This window comes from Varroa jacobsoni, unplaced genomic scaffold, assembly GCF_002532875.2.
Source record: "Varroa jacobsoni isolate VJ856 unplaced genomic scaffold, vjacob_1.0 scaffold_18, whole genome shotgun sequence".
Classification (NCBI taxonomy): Eukaryota; Metazoa; Arthropoda; class Arachnida; order Mesostigmata; family Varroidae; genus Varroa; species Varroa jacobsoni.
Window position 1 is genome coordinate 174179 of NW_019212920.1, and position 24685 is coordinate 198863.

The 24685-nt window shown below is 40.4% G+C and overlaps 2 protein-coding genes across 11 annotated transcripts in view; one reads left to right on the plus strand and one right to left on the minus strand.

The window, feature by feature from the left end:
- The window catches only part of LOC111273765 (calcium-binding protein E63-1), a 32345-nt gene extending 30400 nt beyond the window's left edge, over positions 1-1945 (plus strand). For 6 of the 9 annotated variants that reach the window (XM_022855706.2, XM_022855713.2, XM_086973598.1 and 3 more), the window contains one exon: positions 756-1945. The gene's annotated coding sequence lies outside the window, so the exon portion shown is untranslated. Of the gene's footprint in view, positions 1-732 lie in introns of all 9 variants that reach the window. The other 3 variants (XM_086973604.1, XM_086973600.1, XM_086973605.1) reach the window with 3 other exon arrangements.
- A 1476-nt stretch (positions 1946-3421) lies between these two features.
- Positions 3422-24685, minus strand: part of LOC111273802 (RNA-binding protein 24) — a 36568-nt gene continuing 15304 nt past the window's right edge. The window contains exons 2-5 of one of the 2 annotated variants that reach the window (XM_022855766.2): positions 11026-11158; positions 10030-10162; positions 9359-9570; positions 3422-9167 (exon numbers count right to left, since the gene is read on the minus strand). In XM_022855766.2, coding sequence (XP_022711501.1) covers positions 9070-9167; positions 9359-9570; positions 10030-10162; positions 11026-11158 — 576 coding nt within the window. In that variant the 3' untranslated portion in view covers positions 3422-9069. Of the gene's footprint in view, positions 9168-9358; positions 9571-10029; positions 10166-11025; positions 11159-24685 lie in introns of both variants that reach the window. The other variant, XM_022855756.2, reaches the window with a different exon arrangement.

Consider the following 24685-nt stretch of genomic DNA (forward strand, 5'->3'; position numbering starts at 1 on the left):
AAATCGGTACGGTCATACTTTGATCACATTGTAAACATTTTCTTGAGTTAGTATTTTCTATAGAATTGAACATGGAACGATTTATTTCGGTCGCAGCAATATTGTACTATGTGCAGGGCTTTGCTAACGCTTCTTCGCACGTAGTCCATAAAAGCTACATGTGGAGACCCGTTATTGATTTGTACGAAATCAGTCTTTATTGATACATTTAGCACACTAGGTGAAGACTGTGAAATTTCAATTTGTTTGCAGTTACAACAGCGATAACATACTAAGCGACCCTGGCACAGAAACAAAGCTAAATACCCTCCATGAGCACAATATTTAAGCAGGGCAAACGAGAAATCTACTCATTATTGCTCGTTAGAAGAGCACTCCGTTTAATCAACGATTGCTATTGCATAAGGTCTCGATTTAGGTTCTTAAGTTCTTTCCGAATTGCAGTTCAGCGTAGCGGTAGTTATTGCTAGGGGAATATGATTATGTCCAGCTTAAAGCGGTTTACATTCATTATTCAGGCTAGATACCTGATACAAAAAAGCTGACCAAAGCCGACTGAAACGGGACATGACTAGGTAGAACTATTGTATTGAGCCATTATTAGAGCAAAACGTATTACTTGTAATTAACTAACCCTTGGGTCAACCCCGAAATGCAGTGCGTCAGGTAGAGCCCGGGTGGTTTGTAGCTATAAGTGATTTTTATGAGAATAACACCGTTTGTTCTGTAAAGTACCTCTATTGATGTTCGCTTAGGAACCGCTGCTGGTAACTCTGCTGAGCCGGCCTTTGCGTGTTTGCGAGTGGCCGAACGAGCTCTCTAGAGGTCATGTGAACTCTTCTTTGACCAGACGACGACGACGACGACGGCAATGTATTGCTTCAGGAGCTTCAATCGGTGTGTTGCAGCCAACCCAGACATCCAAGCATCACTAGTTAGAAAAAAACAGTCAAAATGAGCACCAAGAAAAGTGTGATTTTATAAGTAGGCTGAAAGGCTTGATGTGTTGTCAGTAATATGATCGTAGAACTCCACCATAATAGGTGACGAACTAAAGAGATATATGTTACTCATTAATACTTTTTTGGATGGTACATGAGTATAAAGGTCTTTTTGTCCAATGCGAGTATACGACATATCTGTAGCTTAAAGGGTTGAAGAACGGCTTCCAGCGTTTACTGAGTTATACCAAACGATGGTGCAACGCATTGTACTGTGCTTTATCTATCAGTTAAAAAGAAAATCGAAAACCATACGTACAATGTGTAGTAATTTGTCCTCTGCGCTGTATGTTGTGGATAAAGCGAGCGTTTCATGGATACTTGCATGCGTCTTCGATACTACTTCCAGTGTACCAAGAATCGTTCGTATTGTAACTAAGTGGGTATACCAACCCCAGTTGATATAGGTCGGAGGACGCGAAGTGTACGTCACGTTAAAACGCGTGTGTGCGAATATAAATAATCGACTAACTACCTTTGTATATATTCTGAGATGTAGCTGTACCAATCTTGTCTAATTATAGCCATTTGAGATAATTAGCAACGGAGCATATTATAATTAAACGTTTGTTGGTTCGTTTGAGGTGATTTCAGGTTAAACGCTTGTAGTCTTTTAGCATCAGCCGACTTTTAACCCGAATCCCCTTTATGTGCGCGAACAGGTGTTATGTCCGAATATTATCTCTAATGCGTAACAAATCTTAATTAATCTGCTTGATAATGAGTAATAATTAAGGTACACAATTGACCATGTTTTTCTATCACGCATATAGAAACTCCGCTACGAAATCGAACATGCAATTTAAGGATTGTTGGATCCTACAATGGGAAACGTAACTCAGAACCGATTAATTACATTGTAGTGGTAGTCTTAGGATTTTTTCGTCAGGCTACTACTCGAAATATAATAAATGCAATGGTCAACTAATCATTCTGGAATAAAATCGGATACTCTTATTTCTTCCTAGACATTTTCATGTAGATGTAATTTTATCACATTACCACATCACGATGTTACCTCATAAAGCTTTTTACGGTAGAGTCACTGAGAAGTATAGCCGACAAAACTGTACATTTTTCAATCGATGTCTTAATTCGACCTACGCTATGAAAGCTGCTCGATGCCCCATTAACATCAATAGTTGATTTGAAAATAGCGACACCTCGGACCATGTTGAAAAGTTAAGAAAGAGGCATCTGTCCAGGACACCTATCCCATTTTTTTGTTAAATATACTACCATGTAAAGCTTCATAAGAGAAGTCGGTACAATTTCGACGTACTCGATTGGATTTTCGGATCCAAGACTTGATCGAAAAAAGCTATGCGAAAATAGAGAAACAGCCAACGCTAAAACGATTAGTTACGCTAAAAACGTTAGGGTGACGCGGTGGAATATTTGCTAGGCGCGGATCGTTCAAAACGACCTTGGCCATACGTTTGACAGAAGAACACCGTTCAGTCGTGCTTTTCACCGCCTTTTAAGTGGCTTGAGGCGTCTCTAGCAGAAATAAAAGCGTATGAATTTTTTATTTATGAGTGCCGTGTACATTTAGTTGAAAAGTGAAGAAAGAGGTCAAGCTGTTCTAAACAACACGTGCGATGACGGTCTTTTTGCTACTCTCTAAACATTTATTTCACTCAATATTGATAGTTCGTTTCGTAGACATTCTCATAATGCTTCTAGCGTGTTTAAGTACTTTACTTCGAAGCTTTTTGCTATTGGAACTGGTACACTTCAGTGTACTTATGTAAAAAGACGGTAAAAGAAAAACAAAAAACTATTTGGCAACGAATCGAGATCACCAGTAGAACCCGACCGCGGCATCGTGCTACGAAAACCACTGGCAGTTCGTCCTAAGTTCTGCTCCTTGCTGGATGCATTGGCAAAAGAACGTCCTTAAGAGTATTCCTCCGTAGGCACCAAATCATGCGACAGACGTGTACTGTATGGATGAGGACGAGTTTCCCGCAGCCAATATTATTGAATATCCTGCAAAGAAAAGTTAAGTTCGATGCCGATCGGTTGTCTCAGAACTTACCATGTTGCTCGAATGGTCCCTCCGCTCATAATTAGGGCATTAGTCGATAGACCGCTACACAATTCATCAATGTAATTTTGTTTTTAAGGCTTAATTTGATACGAGCTAGCTCAAGTAGTCGAACTCAAATGTTTAGGCATCGTTTGATCCGCCATATCTTCAAGTCGAACAGAGACGGAAGCTTGTTTCAGTTATTTTTTTTGTCCAAACGTGTCCAATGTATCTGCAGTAACCAAACCAATGGGTTTTCTTTAGTACGTACGAGTGACTTCGACATCAGCCACATAAACCAAGTCCGTATTGTTTATATAGCCCCACAGGGATATCAAATCATTTATCTACTCTGAATTACCTAGAATACTGATGACAGCCAGAATCGTACATCATCTTAATAATAATAGAAATAATAGGTTCCTTTATTTAACTCTATTCTCGGTTACATTTCTGCTTGAATGCATTTAGCTGGCATTTTCCTTAGCTCATATATACTCGTAGGTAATAAATAAATGAAATAGGCGGTCCGGTGGTTCAACGGAATTAGGCCGCGTCTTTGTATAAAACGCATACTTCAATTACGTCGGTAACAAACAAGGCGTTTAATGGCCACACTGATATTGCAACAATGAAACAAGGTCAAACAGAAAAGTAAATATTTTGTGGCCCATGGTAAGTGCTTGGCACGTTGCCGTCAGTAGCGAGATGTTGGTTCATACATTTTCCCCAAAGGGTAGCATGACAGCCCAAGAAATGTAACACTCTGAATAGTTTTTGATGGTGACGAACTAAGACTAACAATAATAGTAAGAAACCGAAGATGCCTCGACCGATCGGTGTTATTCTGGCAGATAAATGACGTAATAGGATTGACCCGAACGACCTGTATAAGACAACAGCGATTTCTAATGCTCTACTTATCGAAAACCACGGTTTATTGGTAGCACGCCATCCGACGACCACAAGTTAGAGCTACTTAGTTCTGGTATTTTATAATAGTAATGTGTTTTTGTTTTTCAAGTCTTCTTTGATGCACTACATTTAGTTTCGATGACCTTAGTTACGTGTAACGTCGAAATTGTACTAGCGCGTATCATTCTCAGATTTTTTAATTCACTCTCCGGTTTACTGTACTGTCTTATTATAGTGTTGATATTATTTACATTTGTAATTGGGTCTAGACGAGTCATAAGCCAATAACTAGCATTTAGGGTTTAAACACAGCTTTAGCAATCGTAGATCCGAAACAGTCGTTCGGGCCGGATGCGAGCGCATGGTACCGACTGAATTAAAAAATTTCTGTTATATATATATATATTTTATACTGATCATAACAGAGTTGTGTCTGTTTCTAGATAACGACATTTATAACGACAGGTCGCGTATTTAGCATTAGGATTAACAACTTTGGTCGACTTCCGTTTGGTTCCATAATGTAACGGCTAGGTCTCCTTGAAGGCTACTTATCTTCGCTCATCGTTCGAACACACACATGTGGCGTGAAACCAGCGAAGACCCGCAAAAGTTCCGTTCTGGGTTGTCCCATTTTTCGTTTTGTCGCTCGGTGAACTTACTCTCAACATGAGCGTTAGCTCATTTATATCAATGATTATATTATTTATGTTATATAACTGTTCAATTAATATATATATATATATATATATATATATATATATATATGCTGAACTTTTCCTCGTTTCCACATCACCGTAAACATTTGTCTATGTTCTTATCTGTGTTACAATATTAATTATATTTCATACTCTTTTTTTGTCAAGTCGTATTTATTGTAGTCTGTTTTGATGCTAATGCAGCAGTTCCATGCTTGACAGTCTATGACATTATTATAATTACAGGTTTATAATTAGTTCTTTGCTCGTTACCAACTCTAATCACAACCTCCATAGTAATTATAATCTGGAATTACACCCCTAAGCACTGAGTAGTAATGAAAGAGATAGTGATAATTCGTTGAGATGGGTTTAATATATAAATGTAGAAAACGAGAACAAGTCAAACTCATAATCTTCGAATAGATGTTTGGTGAATTCTGCCGACCAGTGACTGGATCAGGTCTCATTACTTTAGCAGAATTTTTCGTATAGATGGTTATTGCTTTAAACTTGACGTTTTTACATAGCGTTAGTGTCTGTCTTCCCGTCTCTTATTTTTTGTTAGTTGCTATATTGTCCCTATAACAAGTTTGAGTCAGCTTCTCGTTCGATCTGAGCTTTTCTATATGCGACGATTACCGGGATACGAGACAGATTATGTTTTTACTGTGATTTGTTTACTTGGCAATCTCATATTTTATATTTGTACAGCATTTTTACTGGACTTTTTCTTTATTCGTCGTTGTATCATCTGAAGAAATGCTGCTCTTCAGATATATTTCGTTGAAGTTGCATAAATGTGTTCTGGAAGATACCTACATTCATTGGCCATACGAAGCACTGACAGACGCTCGTGTGTGGTCTACGTTTTTCGTTCGCCTTTCGCTCGGCCGAACCGATCATGTTTTGAAACATGTAGTTACATGTAACTGAAGCATTTTTCATGCCCCATTTTCACTCTAACGTGACAATGGGTTTTAAACATTGATAGAGCTTTGTGCACACCGGAGCTATACGTGATCCCATGTACTTCGTGCACCACGCGCGTGCCGGTTTCGTATTAGATACATTGTATCAGTAATAATCAGCGGTGGACAACAGATTGCATCCTGTTTGTCGTGCAATAACAACAGTGCGTCTTGCCGTATCGTCTATATTTTACTCATTTTCCTGTAAATTTCAAACGCCTACCAACAGCTTTCACTGTTATAGATCATAGGGCAGCAATGGAATCTTAAATAGAGAAAACATTTTGACACAGAAAACAGCGTGTAGATAACAAGCAAGGACTTAATTTTGCCAGTGGCAAAAGCTGTGGCATTTTTTTGCTATCTGCACGTTTTTTATCGGGCCATAGAAGGGGAGAAATACAATTTACTAAGGCCTAATAATTTTGATGCTTGGAAACTGCCCTAGAGCCTGTGAAGCGCGTTTCACTCATCACTAGCGGAACTCACATACATGAAACCTTACAGGTATAAAAGGCCGGACATTTTTCGCTAGGTTCTCTACGTTAAGACACGGCTACCCTGTTTTGTGTTAGATGGAGAGTGAGTAGACGAACGTCAGCCTGTTGCTAAGGGTTCAGTGACGGATTACAGGTTCGTATTAGTTACAAATTAAACGATGCCGGATATGGTGGCAGATTTTGGGTTGAGTTACAGCGCTGGATCAGTGATTTCGAGTAAGGGTATCAGCACAGAAATAAGCATTTAGTTATAATGAACGGCTTGAAATGTAAGGTGAGCGAAATGTTCGTGTATTGCTACAAAACGTGTACTCCATAGCAAATAGCTAGTCCTAAGAAATTCCCAATTAGGCGCATAAGCACAATGCCTAAAACAGGACATCTTTCACGTATCATCAGCAATGACATGTCTCCACTGTCAGTCTTTAATGGAACCTTCCGCTATTGACGTGTGCTGACTCGTCCTAACGATTTAATGAGCTATCGAGCTAACCTTAATCAAATGCTTTGATATTACTATCGCTACCTGGACAGGAGGTTTATTCTTCCTCCATTCGCATCTCAATAATTGGTTTAAAATTTTATAGTTACGGCTATAGTGACGACATGATTTCCTTCTTAGCCGTATGGGTTCAGCGGCTGTATAGCGCAGCATAAGCTTGATAATTACATAACGAAAAAATCTAGTTGTCAGATATCTTCGTGGAGCTACCTGCCGGTTCTAAAATCATCCTTTCTGATTACAGGCCCCTAAATGGATCGAATTCCCTAGATGTATCGACCATTTGACTCGCTTACTTGCTCGTTTATTTGGAACGGATGTTCTTTCTGTAATGCTTTGCCTCCATATTTCTTAGCAGCACCACAGGGCGCCCAACCGAGTTTCTGTTTTCGAGTCCGCATAACCATCAATTAGTGTCAGTGAGTATTCGCGAAATGTAGCCGCTTCTTCAACGGGAAACGTTTTCTAGGACACATTGAGGTTTATGTTTGTTAACAGTATACCTATAGACGCCAACTGGTTATGAAAATTCTCTATAATAGGCTAAGTATTGGCTCTGTTTCTATGAATAGTGATGTTTACAGCCATAACTTGCCTTATTGCTTCGTCTCAGAATACGTTACGAGAACCCATTATGTTAAATCTTCGAAATATTAGCAGCATTCCAACAGCCTATATCGTTGTACGTGTCTTGTTGTTCCTAAAAAATTGTTATCAGCGCCTGTATCGGTTCTAGGCTCCTTAATGAACTCCTTCAATGCACGTTTCGATACGTTGACGAGGTACAGCGTTAGGGCGGCAATTGCCGTCTAATTTGACTCTTCTCTAAAGTGACTAGAGCACGTCATTGGTTTGCACGTCTTTTTTTTCTATTTTGTGTATAAATAATAGTATATTTGTTGGTTTAACTACCTTTTTTTTTATTTTTACTAAATACACTGCTTTCATCGTATAGCATAGACTTAAGTAACAGCTTGTAGTAATAATATATCATCCAGCAACTGCTATGCGATAGGCCGCCGTCTGAGGCCTACCCAGAAACCGTTCCATCAATTCACCTTTATATATCGTATGAATCTGGAGTAAAAATGCACATTTCCGTATGCCCTTCCCAATGTTGATCGATTGTGTCTCTGTAGGGCTGAAGCAAGCACCGTGCGAACCAGCTCGGGACTCTGACAGATTTTTTATAGGCTATTGCGTATTCCGTCGTTACAATTTTCGTTTAGTTTTATGATTCATGCTTGACAAGGTTGCCAGGAGTCCGCTGTTGATATCATTCGTCGTTTGCTATTACCAGAGAAGGCCATCAATGATTGGGTTGACTTACAATCCGGTCATTGGCAAGAATTTATACTATAAACTAGATCGTGTTTGAGGAAGATAGCTAATATATTTTATCGTATAGTTTCTAGCGAGTACAGTTTTTCTTTTTCAACTCTGTTTAGCCTACGGTCAATGGTAGCCATAGTATTTACTCCAGGTTCTAGCTAAAAAATAATTTTCTATGCAGCAGCCGTGTACAGCTTATAACTTACGTCAATTCATCACGTTTTATCTGCATTAAAAAATTAACTAGTTTACTTTATAATTTACGGCCGGCATCTATCTGTATGAATACCTTTCTTCTTGAAGACTGCCGTAGTTAAGCCGTTAGTTCTAGCGGCATCGTATATCTTTCAAGGTGCCAGGTCTCGCCTCGAGGTCTGCCTTTTTATTTACGGGTAAATATTCTTACAATTGCTGCAGTAAACGAACAGTTGAGATGTGCACTCTACCAAATAAACTTCGACCAATGTCAAATTCGAGCACACATCCCATTTTACAGCAATTACTATTATGCTGAACTTTAGCATTTTCTTTAGTGAACGAACAAAATTATTTAATAATAGTTGAAATAATCGTGTGGACGATATTCGCAATATAGTGCGATTATAGATGATTTTCTGGCACCAATGTGGACCAATCGATGTGTGATAGAAATGTGGCTTGACGCTGAGCTCATTTCTCGGCGATTTGTCAAAGCTTTCGCCTTTTGATTTCGTTGAGACGCTACGCAAGAACAGGATGTTAGTATATGGAGTGTAGAGCACTGCCGTGACCCTGCCTGCCTTTATAATACCAATCCGATAGGATTGCAATAGGTCACGTAAGACGACGCTTTATGACTTGCAGCTATCCCTATGGTAGCTCATCTGCGCGATCCTAGGAAGTACCGCGCCAGCTTTCAGAAGCTTCGACAGCACGCGACGGACACTGCGAAGTGATATGTGGAGAATAGCGGACAAACCCCCAGATTTCGGCTTGACATCCGTTCCTACTATAATTCAATTACGCAGGGACTAATGGCGACTTTTTCGCATGAATTAGAGAAGCTTCTGACCAGCTTCAGGTGGCTGGACGGCTTCCGTCTGATCCGATCAGTGCTGACGTAAATCCCATGAAAACATTTATAAGTAATAGTACGTTGGGTAGCCCTCTGCTGCACCTCCTAACTGAGCCGCTTGGTAATCGTAGTATGAAGGGGCCTGGCCACTACCCGGAACAGCTGAAAATTCGAACTTTACGGTAAATTTATTTTCGGAGAATTTAGACGGTTCTTCGAATTGGGTCATTTCGATGTATAATGTGCGGAGACTTTAGTTTAACTGAAAACTACGCAATGGCTCATCAAATATTGATAAACTGTACAGGTCATCATTAAGCTACAGAAATTGAAAAGATAGAATTCGCTCGTACCCGATGCTGACGACGCCTGACCCGGCTGAGCGGCCGTCGTGCCCTGGGGCCCTGTGATTGACGAAGCTACCGCGCCCGAAGGATTCTGTAGACTATGCAAAGCTGCTACTTGGGCCGCTGCTTGGGCCGCCGTTTGGGCCGCGTTCAAGGTTGCGGCGGGATTGGCCGCGGCAGCTGCAGCGAGGTATGGCTGGTACAAGTACGGATTCACACTGTGGGAATAACAGAATAACGAAGATACATTTAACCGACGAATGAAGTGTAAGTGTTTAGTGTTTAGTGGAAGTGGAAGCTTCATCAGTTTGATGACTGCGTAGGAAAGTAATCAAGATGCAGTTATGCATATAGAAGAACACTCGGACAATGGCAAACGCTTTGCTGGCAAATATCTCATATACTGACTGATCTTCGCATACGCATAATTCTAAACGGACGATAGCTACAGTAAAACAATTGTTTGTCACTCTAATTGACCGTATGCTGAACTACAACGCATTACCAAGAGCAAGGAAAGCAACAGCTGATAGTCTGTTGTTTATACGGACACAGTTCATTAAATTTCGCGAATTAAGATCGGCGCATAGCAGAAGATGCTTTTTTCGTTTCACCTGTATTGCCTATGTTAAGAATACGAATTGTGTAAGTTGAATGCTTTTGTTATACTAACTTACCTAGCGGCCGCTGTGGTGTACTGTTGGGCCGCCGCGGCCTGAAGAAGCGCGGCTGCTGGGTATGCAGACGCTGCCCGTAGTGCAGCCGTCGTGGGACAGATCGGGAAGCCAGTGAACAGATCTGTAATTAGGCCTGCTATAGTTGGAACCAGCAGTGACATAACAACGACAGCGGCAGAAATCGACATTAAAACAAAGACCGCAACAAAGGAAACAAGCCCGTTTATAAATTAGGCAAAAAACAAAAATCAATAATGGAAGTACAGGTTGCTAACTCACGGGTTATTTATATAATACTTGTATTTTTCTATAAAAGCAATACGCACTATATGCATCCAGTTTGGTTTATGATAGATCGAAGTCAGTACAATCGTAGTTCGTGAGTTGCTGCAAAGTCTAGTCAAGAAGCTTCTATAGTTATGTAATACGTAGCTTTTTAATTTTTTATAATCAGTTCTATAGGTTTCTGGTCTTGTCGTTCAGTACGCTCCTAAATGATAGGATTACGAGTTCCCAGTATAATAGAAGTCTTTAACAAGAACAAAATATACATTAAGTACTTCGGAGATGTTCAGTAAAGCAAAAGAATTGATTTGATCACCGAGGGCTTAGTCTCAGCCCTATACGATATTTTTCATATAAGCTCATTAAATGTCGGTCCATCTCTGATGATACTCAGCCATCAGGTAGCCACAGATGATGTAAGTATCCTTCAAGCTTCATCTACTGAGGCTATGTAATACTATAGATTAATTGTAGGTCTCTAGAGAAGAGGGTACCTTTGCTTGACTTTATGGAAATCACTACAACCGATCGCAATGCTAAGGTTGGAAAAATACACAATCGATTCTGCCTCTTCCAATCGTACGGGAGATCAGAATGAAGATTTCATTGATGGCGGGATGTTATTTGAGGCGACAGGTTTTTAATTCTATTATTAACAATGAATAGCAGACCCAAGCCGGTGTCGAAGACTATTTGAAGTCGCGATAATACCATTGAGCTGCTGAACGCTCGCGCGAGGTTTGGCTCCAAGGTAGGCAAGATTGACATTAGCTTTTCGGCCATCAATAATCGGGTTCGGCTCCTTTACGGCCCGTTCCGCCGCATCACGTTCGGCCATTGTTACCTGTGCCACAAAATAAATACCAAATTAACATTTGTGAGGTGATTATGGGATATGATAGTTCTCGAAGATACAACCTTGGAAGCAGCGGTAACGAAGACATGGCCTCGATATGTAAGCATTTAAGCACTGCACGTTTATACCTGACCAGAGTAAAAAAAAAAACATCATATTTGATCTTTTGCCCTGCTAAAATTTAATTCAGAATCTCTTTCTGGAAAACTTCTATTCCATCTCAAATGACCAATTATGTTTTGGTGCTGGCCTCAACAAATAATTACCCTCTGAAATATCAGAATAATCTGTTCCTCAGTTTTCATTGATTGGCTGAGCAATGTCAGTGTCGTTGCACTACCGACAGTAAAAAACATCTTTATCTTATACGTTGTTATTTCTGTATGAAAGAACGTTGCTTCTTCCAATATACATGTAGATCTCATTAATTACGTGAGTGTCCCCCTGTATAATCAACTCAAGAAGACATATGAATATTCGGAGGGAATATGTCGCTAACAGGGGATCCATATATAGGGTATCAAACAAACAAGAAAATATAGTTTGCTAAATTACCATAGTTTCTATGGAAGTAGACAAAAGTATTGCGGTCAGCTTTAGTGGCAATTTGCTGGAATCGATAATTAAGAAACTAATTCAGTCAATAACTAGATAAACCTCAGACTAAAAAGCGTTTTACATCTATGATACGATCCAACATATTCTAGTTAAATTGGGCTTAGACTATGCAAAAACTTCGTCAGCTTTCTCCTAAACACCCCCCCCCTCCCCACAGCACAATGTCATCATCATATTTACATACTCCGTGCATGCATTTGTGTAAGTGTCATCTAAGAAACAAATACATGCAGCACCTCTTTTCAGAGCCATTCTTACAGAGGTTACATTCTACAACTTTCTTCGTCCTTCTATTCCCTTCCGGTTGTGTTTGATCAATTTGAAATCGATGCCCATTAGAGGCTCCCCTCGCCACGCTTCAAAAATTGAAGTAAGGCACTGTTTTTTAAAAGCAAATTAAGAAATCTCCCTATCTGTGAGCTCCGGTATCTATAAGTGTATCGATCAGGTTGGCTTCGGAACGAATTTGTTACAGTTTCATGATAAAATCGCAGAAGTCAAAAAATTAAGTTTCATGTTTAATATTACCAATGTGCATATATGTCCTTTTTCTATGAATTTTTGTGATTTATTTTGAACAGCCGGACGCTGGTGGCTCCGCCTGCAGGCTCCGCTGTGGTAAAGATCAATAAAAGCTTAAGCTGTGATATTCAGACGGAATAAAACTCGGTAAGGTCCAAATAAATAGTCATTTGTTTAATGTCTAATTGTCCATTCCGTTTCGTATGTCGTGCCTAAAGCATTATAGTTTTAGCAGTCCCTGCGTATATTTTTTTTATTAAATTACTGATAGCTAATTCAGCATTATACATTAGTTCGTAGTGCACGTTAAATTTTGAAAGTAGTCCTACAATGGATACTTTTCCTTTTGCTAACTCTATTAAACCATATGTGTGGAATCTTCGTTCATATGTCGTCATCTATCGCTCGAAAATCCGTCGATGGGCTTATTGCGATCCTCTACAGCGGTATATAATCAACGACGACAAAGGCTTTTGTTTCGTAACGCCGCGTCTCAAGCAAACACCTCACCAACGATGCCTAACGAAAAGAGATATTTTCAAGGACCTCCTAATGATTCATGGAAATGGCTTTCGAGATCATAGGATCGAATTTTACTGCGTACTTTGTGCGGAAACGTCTGGGTTTAAGAGCGCCAGTAACAGTGCTGTACGAAAACAAACAGGCAGGATTGATCGTGAGCCCCGAAAGGCCACCCTGAGAATCGCAAAATGAAATAGACCGTCAACGTTGTAAGAAGTATTAAATAGGCGTTCCTTTGTCGCGAAGACGGTAAACAAAACCGATGCGCTTTCGTTGATAGACTGTGTGTATGTGTTATATACGGTTTAGCCAAGTACTACGGTAAACTTATATTTTAAATGTTACCGGTCCTAGTCAATCTATATAAATATTCAGTGTTCGAACTAAATCTCAGTGAGTAAGGGTTTCCGTGAAACTTAAATCAGATACGTTTTAAAATACGACCAGCTACCGATGAAATACTGTGGACTAATGTGTTATCCATCTAACGTACACTGTTGTAACTACGAAATTAGGTTTTCAACTAACAGTTTAGGCTAAATGAAGACACTTCATACTGCTGATTAATTCAATTGTATCCAGTGGTAATAGCTTTTTTAGGGGAATTTTTATTATTTTTTTAAAGGAAAATATGCAAGTCGAATGGGTCGGCGATTTTGTGTTAGTGGAGTTGACGCTACGATAGTGCGATAGCTGTTTTTTTTTTTTTTTTTTTTTTTTTTTTTTTTAATTAAACCACACCTTAGGGACACGGACGGTAAATTGCCGGGGTTTATACGTCAGTAAAACCCGGTTTGCATTATGGCGGCCTTTTTCTAGAAAAAGGCCTTGATTGAAAAATTTTTCTATTTGTGCTACACTACACATGGAGTAAAATCAAAAACCAGAAGCTGCGGCGAAAATAGTACTTCGTGATTAAAGGTAAATTCAGGAATACCTTTATTTCGCAAAATTGTAAGAACTTCATTAAGTAATTCATTGTTTTTGATATAAAATTATCACCTTTAGCATTTTACACGGAAATAGCGAAAAGATAAAATGCTTCAAAGGGATATATTTTTTTATACAGACAGATAATACGAATTGAAATTAATCGATAACTTCCGGGAATCCATTTAAAGAGCGTATCAAGAAAGGCCCAGGTACGTGATGCTAATAGCATTACTCAAAGCTTTAAGAACCATTACCGCCATTACTGAAACACCCTCATTGCGTCGACACTGAACCGGCCAGCGATGCACACGAATTACTACTGTGTAAATCTTTCGGCTACGCTATATGAACATCTCTATACCTCGAGCTTTACGTTCGAAATCACCGTTAGGCATTCCATCAGACAGACGGCCGGCTTCCAGTACGAAACAAACGGTGGCTATGCCCGGATTCGAACCTGAACCTCAATTTGTCTGTAAGATTTGCAGGCAGATATGTTACCCACTATATGGAGGTCTAGCTCACATCAGATAATCGGATGCTCTCACCGAGAAATTGTGGCAAACTAAATTATTTAAGTCTAGCATAAAGCAGTATAGCTGATACTGTAATATTTTATTATTATGAAATGTATCCTCAATTAGGATTAACGCTTGGCCGAACTCAATAACTAACTTATCATCCGAAGTGACAACCATCTGAATTGCCTGAACATTATGCTATAGAATTTCTGGTAAAATTTGTATAGTCAGTTTAAAATTTACGTTATAACTATGTTGCTTTTTCGAATTTCTACTTTTCAGTAAGTGATTTCTGCGTTTACAACGGTTCCCAGTACAGTTTTTCATCAAACTCTCCAATGAATTGTCTTATATATTACGTTTTGCCTTGTGCCTTAGTGCTAAAGACTTAAACCTAGAGTGCTTAGCCTATAGGCCAAGCTTCAATAGGCTCATGTTGATCATTGCTGTGAAGCAAGCGTACACGTCGTCACCACAGGGTCCAAGCCTTCAATGCTATAGGCGGCTCTGTCTGATTGTGCTCACCTGAGGTTCAATTTAGACTCTATAAACTTCACTAGACTCCGCCTGCATACGTATATGTGTGTATCTCTTTGAGTCACGCATAGTCGATTGTTGGATTCGTCGCCTACGCGTGAATGGAGCCTGGAAGCAAGTCTCTCTCAGGCTAGGAGCTCCGTCTCACAGATGCCTATCAGCTAGCCAGACGGGCTCGCATACATAGGAGGCGAACGAAGGGGGCAGGCGGGTATTGACCGATGATGGCTGTCACCAGGGAGACAACAACACCAGCTGAAAAACACTTCTCCTTTCTTTACTTCTCGATAGCAACGAACGTACCCAAGAAGACGATGGACTAAACACTACTCTCCATGGCTTTTCATCGTGTTGACTACTCCACGACATTTTTACCTGGAGATATAATTAAACACTGAGCCTCCACGGTTTCACTCTCAAGGCAGAGGGGAAACCTAGCTTGTCGATCCATCGGTAACGCGTTGCTGCTCTATGGAACAATAAACGCACACTCTGCTTGAAGAAGGCCATAGGTCTTCACACAATCCACTTGCAGATTTTGATTTGGCCGAGAATGAGAAATTAAATGAAAATATTCTGGTCTATTGTATTTCTTCTCGATCCGTATACTACATAATTCTCAGAGAAAATCGATATAAAGCTGGCTGCACATACCATTCAAGAAGGCCGGAGCGACACTGTAGCCTGGCCCGGTCCGGTCTGTGTGTCCGACCGGCCTTCTGACTTAAACTCATCCAATCAGCCTCGTCGGGAGCTGAATGTCTATTGCAAACTTAACATGTGTCTTGAAGTGTATGTCGAGAAGTATTTGCGACGGGTCAGGGTGTCTTTGTGGCAGAAATTTGCAGGAACTACTGACACATTAATGACTCTATGCAAATCTCTATTTGAACCCTGGCAGCCCGTTAAGTGGGAGTATAAGTCGTGGGGGCAAAAAAATGTCGAAGCTATTTCTAAGCTAAATTTATCCAAAAACGTGTAAGGATATTCAGTCTGAGTACGGTTTAAAGCTCATGATGGATTAATTATCTGCGGCAAAAAATCCCAGAGAATTCTCAGAAGTATGGGACATCGGAGAGCTTTCTGGAAATGTATTTTTCGTTATCGATCGATATCGAAAGGTACTTGTTGGGGCGTTGGGGACGTTTTGCTGTAGACTTACCTGGAGGACCCAATACAAATGGGCTTGGCCTGTAAAGCCGCGCCTTTTCTCTTTTTTTCGAATTTATTTTATGGTGGCTGCACAAGACGTGTCTCCCTTTGGCATGCAGCACTGCTGTTATGTATGTTTTGTAAATATTCTAATGTATTCTTTGATAAACAAGGTAAAAGGATTAATCTTTTTCGCCTGGGAAACGCTGGTGAAGACGAAGTTTCTTTTTCCTAAACTAGGCACACGGGTTAAAGAATTGACAAGTAGAAATCGAATGTAATTAACAAACTTATTATTACCTGATGATATCTTTAACTTTTCTTCAATTTATTAAAAGCGTTTGAACAATTTCTAAAACTTCTTCCGAATTTTCAAACTTCAAAAGGAAAACCTATATAAGGTAACGTTACGCACCTTTGATTGACGCACATTAGTCGCCCATTACAACTTAGACTAGCCTACATTTACACTAGCGCTAGGATGAAGTGTCCCTAATAACCCAAAAGCTGGAGCCTTTTTTATTGAATTTTTGTGAATATTTCACCTTCATTTTCACCTAGCACTTTCTATATTTATCCGAAAGTACTACAAAAAGCACCCTTGAAACAGATTACCTTCTTAAATTCACCATTCTATTCAGTTTGAGTTAATCTCTACTATCCCATATATTGGTTAAGTCTGTAGATCCTAGATAGACACTCTGACAATAAAGTAATATCACTTGGCTAAATCCAACACAAATTATCACTGTTACATCTATGTCGGAGAGCACTAGCTGCTGAGGTTTCGGCTTTCCTGTATTTACTGTTTATTATGTAGCAAATATTACTTTAACAGTAACCAAAAATTATAGAAAAAAAAAGCTGTTGCAACCTTTTTTTAAGGTATCGGGCCTGTCGTCAACCTGGCGATCGTTAGTTCTGATTGAAAATTATGGTTTTGAAACGTTGCTACACAAAGAGACTGTTAAATTCAATACAACTGGCTGTTGTGATCCCAGACGTACATAACGAAGTACGGAAGAAGGGTTTCAATAGTAAAACAACTAGATCATTGGTCTCTATCTGGTCACTAGCTGTTCCTCGAATTATAAAACCGTAAAAAAGGAAGGTCATAAGAAACGGCGATGGTAAGTCCTATATCAGTTGATATCTATCTGTATAGATTTGTTAATGATACAAATTGATTTGGGAAAAGTTGCCTATTTCCATATCGTATTTGAATGAAAAGCACATAATGAAATCCAAACCATGAGCTATGGTAATGTCCGAGATGAAGGAGTGCCGACGAGATCGCTTACGCGAACGTACATTACCGTAGAGTTAAATATTTCATAATATTCACTCGTTTCCTTTGTCATTATTTCAATCAACGGCGCATAGTCCACGGGGTGCAGAAAATACCTTCAATTCAACGATAGGAACCAATGAACCTGATAGGCTTGTCTAATGTCTGAGACGTTACGGTCGACACTTTAATAATCCGGCCGCGTTTAGCTTATGAAGTAACGAGAATCTAGTCAATTCTGTATACGCATATATCTCGAACTAGACCTAACGCCTTTATCCTGCTTGCGTCTGCCGCGAAAGTAATGTAGGGTAACCGTTTTTTACAGCGAGCAATGTAGCAAGTCATTGATAATTTCGTGTCACATTTTGCTTGGCAAATATCGATGCCTGTTCCTCTTCCTAAAAACCAACCGTATCATGCCTTCGACGTTTTCCGAGACTGTGGGTCAAAAGCACCTACAACTCATAGTAGCTTTGTGCGGCCAGGCGAAAAAAAGAACTCGCCAAATAGTGACAGATACATTAGGCCCTTTTCGCCAAGTATCCGCTTGTGTAAAATTCTCATACGAAACTAACCGATGGCCTCTTCGAATGCTTCAGACATTCACCGCGTCCTAAGACATGGCCATCTCGCAATTTCGTACAATTCAGAATAGTTTCCTAAATTAGGCAAAGCCTTTAGTCCCGAGTCAGGCCGATCGAACACCTGCACCAGGTGTAAAACGAACAATTTCACTACGAAGATATTTTAGTCATTCGAATTGACAACGTTATACTCTTATTGCGGAAGTGTGAAACCTTTCTCGCAGCTCTAGCTGAGTTTTAAAGACGAAGTCTGATGACTGATGGCAGGAATAGATTGATTTAGCTAACAACGTAACGGGAAACGCTTCGGGCACGTTTCATGATGATCAAGTGAGTGGGTACAAAGTACTAATGTAACCAGACCAATGTACTCGTTAGAATTTGCGATTAATTAAGTGTGTCGTCAAAGATGACCGCTGTCTCATACAATGACGAATTATTCCATTCCAAAATTATCTTCCAAATCTTTGCTCTTGTAAAAGGCGTTTCGATAAAAGGAACGTAAAACGAGAACCACACAAGTCCAACGAGTCCATCCGCGCAGGGAACTTACAAACCGTTCGCAGTATTACTCCTCTATGTCTGTTCAAGTTATATATGTCGTACACTTTCGCATTGATTAAGCACGAAAAAGAGTCGTCCAGAGCGAAGACATGCGTTCACGTGTATATCCGCTATACACCATTTCTAATGGTCAGCCAGACGAATCAGCTAACGGATACAACGCACAAGCATCGCGTCTGCATTATCTGTTACATTTTTTTACGCTCAATCGTCAGGATCATTGATAGAAGCATTGTACAAACCAGACGGGGGGCTACAGGCGAACAGAAACCACGCATCGACAATAAGTATTCGCATACCCTGCACAAGCACAAGCCGTTTGCCGGAGGTGCTTGTTGGTCGTAGCTAATCTAATAGTGACGGAGGTATCGGAAAGCGTCCTCGGTTAGCCATAATCGATACGAGTTCCGTAATACCCCACTCTCCGACCCGGCCCTCCGGCTCATTGTCGTGCCCAACAGTACCGCCGGAATCTTCTGCCTTTCCTAATAGGCTACGCCTGAACATCTGTACGAAGAAGCGGTGAGACTACCATACTATCGTGGCGGAACGTCGAGCTTAAGAGAACAAAACTTGTAACGTGGCTTTACACTCGTCGCTACTGTCGTGGAACCTATTGCATAAGCAAGATGGCGCAAAGGGGGGCAAATTCATTGGAACTAGCAAGACTGTCAAGGCCAGCAGCAGCGACAATTTCAACAATATTTTTTTCCGTTTTCGCTGTTCTGACATGCTAATTAGTCATATCCCATGGTTCGTATGGTTAGGGCATCAAAGAAACGCTCTACAGTTGATAGCCTGGTTATAAACTGTCAAGTGTTTGTGAATTAGCAGCTGATCCCATATACAGGGCAGGCAGATCGCTTTTGACAGTTCTGTTGCTCGCACTTTGTTGAATCAATGGGGCTCACTTGTCGATTGCCCCAGCAGGCTGAATAGCCCGCGTGCTAATGAACATAATATGCCCACAAGCAGGCTTCATAGCTTTTGACTGAGGGGTTTGTCCGCAGATCAAAGTGGACGCTTTGCTACTACAATTAGCATATGTTGGAATCGAGTGATGTCCTATCACTTGTTGGGACTATTTTTTCACCTCAGTTACAATGAAGCATTGAAATTATGTTTCGATAAGGGTTTTAGAAAGGGGTAAATTCTGGTGTATGTGTTCTTGCAGTGGCTAATCTCGTATATAGACGAGAGGAAACTGGCTCAGATAGTCCAGCTTAAGCTTGAGAAATCAAGCACTGATTCTTACCTGCGTACAATCATTTTACCAAAGATCTTTTTTACCGAGATACATAATGATAGCATAAATGAAATGACACGTTCTAGGTTAACCGTTAGGCAATCAAGTAGAGCATGTACGAAGCGACCTAGACGGTATGAACGAACGAAGCTAGCTAAGACCCACTCCCCGAATACCTGGATTTTACTTTCTCTCTTATTGGCTACAAATATTCATTATTAGTGATAGTTCCTAAGGTTCGAAGTTGTCTTGATAATAAGCAGTTACCATTTCACCGAAATGCATGGGATAGTTGTAGTATGCGCCAGATTCTGGGTTGATAAGGCAGCTTCCCGAACGAACTTAAAAATGGCTTTGTTTACTGCCCATCTCATCTGATATGCGATAATGTTCGATCGTCGTAGAACCATACTGAACAACTGTATCCTGTTATTTTACAATGCTGTAGCAACTTGTGATATGATTCCAGCCAGTAGGGTAGCGGATATAGATGTACGGTACCCGTTTGTGGGAAACGATGTAGTTACAATTATATTACTTGAAGGCTCATACTATTTTTATTATATATTTTTAATTATAATACTTGTCGCGCACGAACGCTGGCGAGTAAAAGATGTTGGCGCTCAGGTGTTCGATTGGCAAGACGCGCTGTTGTTACATCTATAGCTGTTTTTGAGGATATACAAATGTTGACTAGAAAAGCCAACTGACCTTTACCGTTACGGCTCCTTACTGTGACCAAAGTGATACCAAATTAAACTACGGAGTCACAATGTCCAAAGGCGTCAGAATTTGGTTTTGTAGTTTATAACTTATTAGTAGTAAATGCCCACCATTGTGTGATGTTATCTAAACAATCGCTTGTGAATTTATACAGTGCAACAATTAGCAAAGATAAAATGGCTTTGGAACAATTGTATCTTCTCTTTTTCCTTTGATAGAATATTTATTCGTTTACGGACGCAAAACCATCGAGGTCATGGACTTCATGGACAGAAACTTCATTAATCATTCTCAAACAAACCGAGTTCAGTAACAATAATCCCGGCGGCATTCAGATTCCTTTTTTCAGCGTTTTCGTTTACTGGAGTTAGTCTTCAACGACCCTGTGTGCAATAAATGTCTGGCCTGCCAGAACTGTGCTACACTTACGCCTAATCAAGCGACTACGCATTAGCAATGGATTCACGCCGATGTCGTATCGGGCAACGCACGGTCTCTTCCTCGTGGTATATTCTTCGGAGCAGTACTTTCCTAACGACTTTTTTGTACGGTTGGCAAAGTCGGGTGGCAAACCAGTGTCAATTGGGCGTGGCCAGAATACCCATTCTACAGAGTCCGCCTCTTCGCCGTAACACCTCGTTTCTATGGGCTTCACTTAAAAGAAATTAACAGGAGGACCTCCTACGCAGTAGTAAACATCTACTTGGCGCAGTTGCGAGAACCACAAAATCGAAGAATGAGGCCAAGCAGGGCCGAATCGAGATTGGAGGCACTAACTAGTTAGCCGACGTGAAGCGATGACGCGTTCAAATGCATTAGCCGGCAGAGTTTTCCTGGGTTTAACTTCCACCGGGTAACTGGATAGAAGACTTTCATACTAGAGGCACTACAGTTGATCTGGTAACAGTGAATGGGTAAGATAAATATGTGATCTGATCTTCCGACGTTACAAATTAGCTAACCATCTCTGCATTAGTGAACTTAGTTACTCGATGCTTACGCGCAGCTTCTACCATAAACACAGTGTTTAACCCCAAATAATCACACTCCAACCATCGTTTCACGACGAGCAGATGGGACCTGATCTGGCCAGTTTTACGAGACCCGAAATTGCCCAATCGTAGCTATCTAGTTAGAATATCGCAGTTTAGCAGTTCTCGTCTAGCGGCTTATCATGGTCGATCTTCAATCAACAACGAAGCGTATTTGTTCGTTTTGATTATACAACCACAGCAATTTCCACGAACTAGCCTAAATTCACAACCCGTTATAGCCAGCCCTATCTCGCAAGCAACCAGGGAGGCGTTCACATACGCCGACGCCCGTTGAGCCTGCACAGCTATCTCGAAATAAGCTCGTCCTGTCCCAATAAGACGCTGTGTTAAAGTGGTCTACTGTGACCGCCTAGACGCGCCAGGGCGCGACCGTTCTTTGAGCGTCATCGCTTAACGCCGCCTCTACTATGCTTGCTTCTTTAGCTGATGACGTAGCCTGACTGACCAACCAGCCGAGCGCGAATTGCCCTTCGAGGCAAGTGCCACCGTACGAAGAACTGCTCGATTCTAGCTAGAGTACGCACGCAGCGACCTTTCGAGTCGCAGTGACTCCTCTAAGCTGTGATTCCATCGAACAGGTATACCTTTCGGCTGTTTGCTCTGTTTGGCATCGATGTCGATCACCGTAAGTCACTCAGCGGCTTCTTCGTTTACTTGCTTACTTCATACTGGGCCCTAGATATTTTCGGCAGCGGTACCGTGTGTGAACCATCACATGTTTGTTTTTTGAAGCGACTTCCAGTTGTGCTTTGTCTGCTTTCAAAATTCTCGCGTATTCGACTTGACAACTACATTTGCTATCTTGTGACGCCGCAGGCTTGTTATAGTTTTTTTGTTTTTACCAGCAAACAGCATCGGATAAATATGACCAGTAGACTGCTAGTAACAGTAACACTATTGTGATTATGTTCTGTACATTTGACTAGATGGCTTGCAAGTGCGTTGTGGTCTATCCTGCTTTTGGGCAAAGGACCCCGCCTTTACATGTTATTGGTCTGTTACTGATCGCAGACGGAACGCCGATGGCTTCCTCATGTCCTATTGGTTTAAATGCACAGCTATTCATACAGGAAGTCTACTCTAAACACGTTTGGATTTTGGAAAGCCCAAGCCGGTAGTATAGGGCCCAAACGTAAAAAACGTGTAGGCTTAGTTATATAGTTGTTTATTAAGAAGAAGAACAATTGCTACGATTTGTTTCGTGTCGGCAACTAGAAAAGTTCAGATATACAAGTTACATCGATCATTGGGATGGATCGCAGTGATCGAAAAGAATATAACGGCTGAGAAAAATCAAATTTGGATTTAAATTGCCTTTTTATTATCATGTTGTGGACCCTGAATGTCAGCAATTTTACAGGTAGAGCCAGTTTACTATTCTCTGGCAAGGGATCAGTCACAGCTTTACACGTGGAGTGCTTTATTGCAGGAAGGCCTAAGTTAATTTTTGCAGATTTTTGAGTTATTATGTGTATATTTTTTTAAAGGCCCTTAATGATGCCGATAAGTTAGCAAAACATTCTATTAAAATTCGCAATTTAATTATTCCAAAAACCGTTTGAACGAACAGATACCAGGTTTAATGGGGCTTGTCGTGCAGGCCTAAGTCTAGTCATTTGCATTCTCTAGAGTCTTTTGGTACCCATTAAGAGTACCAAGAGATCCTAGAGCTAAGAACAAGCCTTAGAGAAATCGCTGTATAGGCAGTCCTAAATATGGCCTGAAGTGTTGCCCAGTTTAGGTTCGAAGTTAGTTTCGAAGTTAAAATTCAAGGTTACAAAAGGGTTTACGACAATTTCAGTACACGCTGCAGCCACAAACGCTTTGCCAAGCTTTACCAAGCTCAGCTCAAAGAGATAGTTTTAATCCACTAGTAGTGCTAGCTACGATTATCAGCTTCACACTTTATTCCTTATTTAAAAATAGTCGATTCACTCAATTTTAAACAAATTAGGCTTAGGCCTTTTGTGTATCTATATGCTTAATATGTATTATGACTTCAATCAGTCCTTTCAGCTATTTCAGGGTAGGTTTTTGCATGTATTATGTCAAATAAAAACATACACTCGTTCAATGTCATGAAATGCTGCGTCGTGCTGCTCAAATAGAAGACCGGCATACAATATTAATAACTGAAAAAGGTAACGGTTGAAACGAATAGAATCAATATATCGACCTGTTTTGCGTCGGTCCAAACACGGCCTGCCTGTTGAATACCTTTGACCCCTTGGATGCTGTCGGCTTGTCCTGCAGAAAACGACTTAGTATACACTCTGGCGAAGCATAGATAGAACATACTATTTCATTTCAGCCCTACGACCTTGATATGAATAGTTGTTGTAATACAGTCAAGGAGTTTGCCGTACAATTCCGTGTGCCGCGAAAAAGTTGCGATTTAAAGGTAATATCTATGCTTTCTACTGGCAGCTTCATTGTCATCAATAATCTTTTTTCAGCTGCCTATAGATACAGGACCAGTTCCGTTTGAATGTTGATTGCATGTTTACGTAGCTGATGGCCCTAAACGAACTACACATGAAGCTAGGCAAGGATAATTAGAATAAACCAATCAGAAACCTTGACTTTCAAGGATCATGAAAAATTAAGCGACAACGGTCGTTGCGATATTGGCAGTCAGAGAGTTCCAAATCACATGAGAGACGATGATCTAAGCAAAAATAGCTCATCTACTTTTGATGATATGTCACAGTTTTTTTTTAAATTTTTTTTTTTCCGAAATATTCTTTAGTCGTACACAACATCAAGGAAATTTAGAGTAAGCGTTCTCAGTTGATAATGTGATGATCCTCACTTTGGTCTTTCGCATTTGTAAGTTCCTGAAGCATCCTGAAGCAGAAATTCTTCTTTAAGAGGCCTTCTGGGTTTGACGTAACGGTCGAAATGACCATCGTGGCTGTACTATTATGTAGCCGAGAAAATCGGACTCCAAGTTGGGATATCTTCTCAGATATCCTAAATCAGGTTCGTACGGATCACCTGAATGGTGCTTTAAGCCACGGTGGGTGCTTTTTCTGGTCTCGCTCACTGCCATTAGCTTGTAACATTATAAGGCGTCGAGGGCAAACTTCTTAAACATGCATAAATAAACGAAATAATTTTTTTTATTCATGTGAACCTGTAGAACCAGTTTATTGTCTGCTCTACATGTAGTGTTGTTTTCCCTTGATAAGGTTAAGCCTATAAGCTAGAATAGCCTATCCCGGAATCTTAAGAAAATTACACTTAT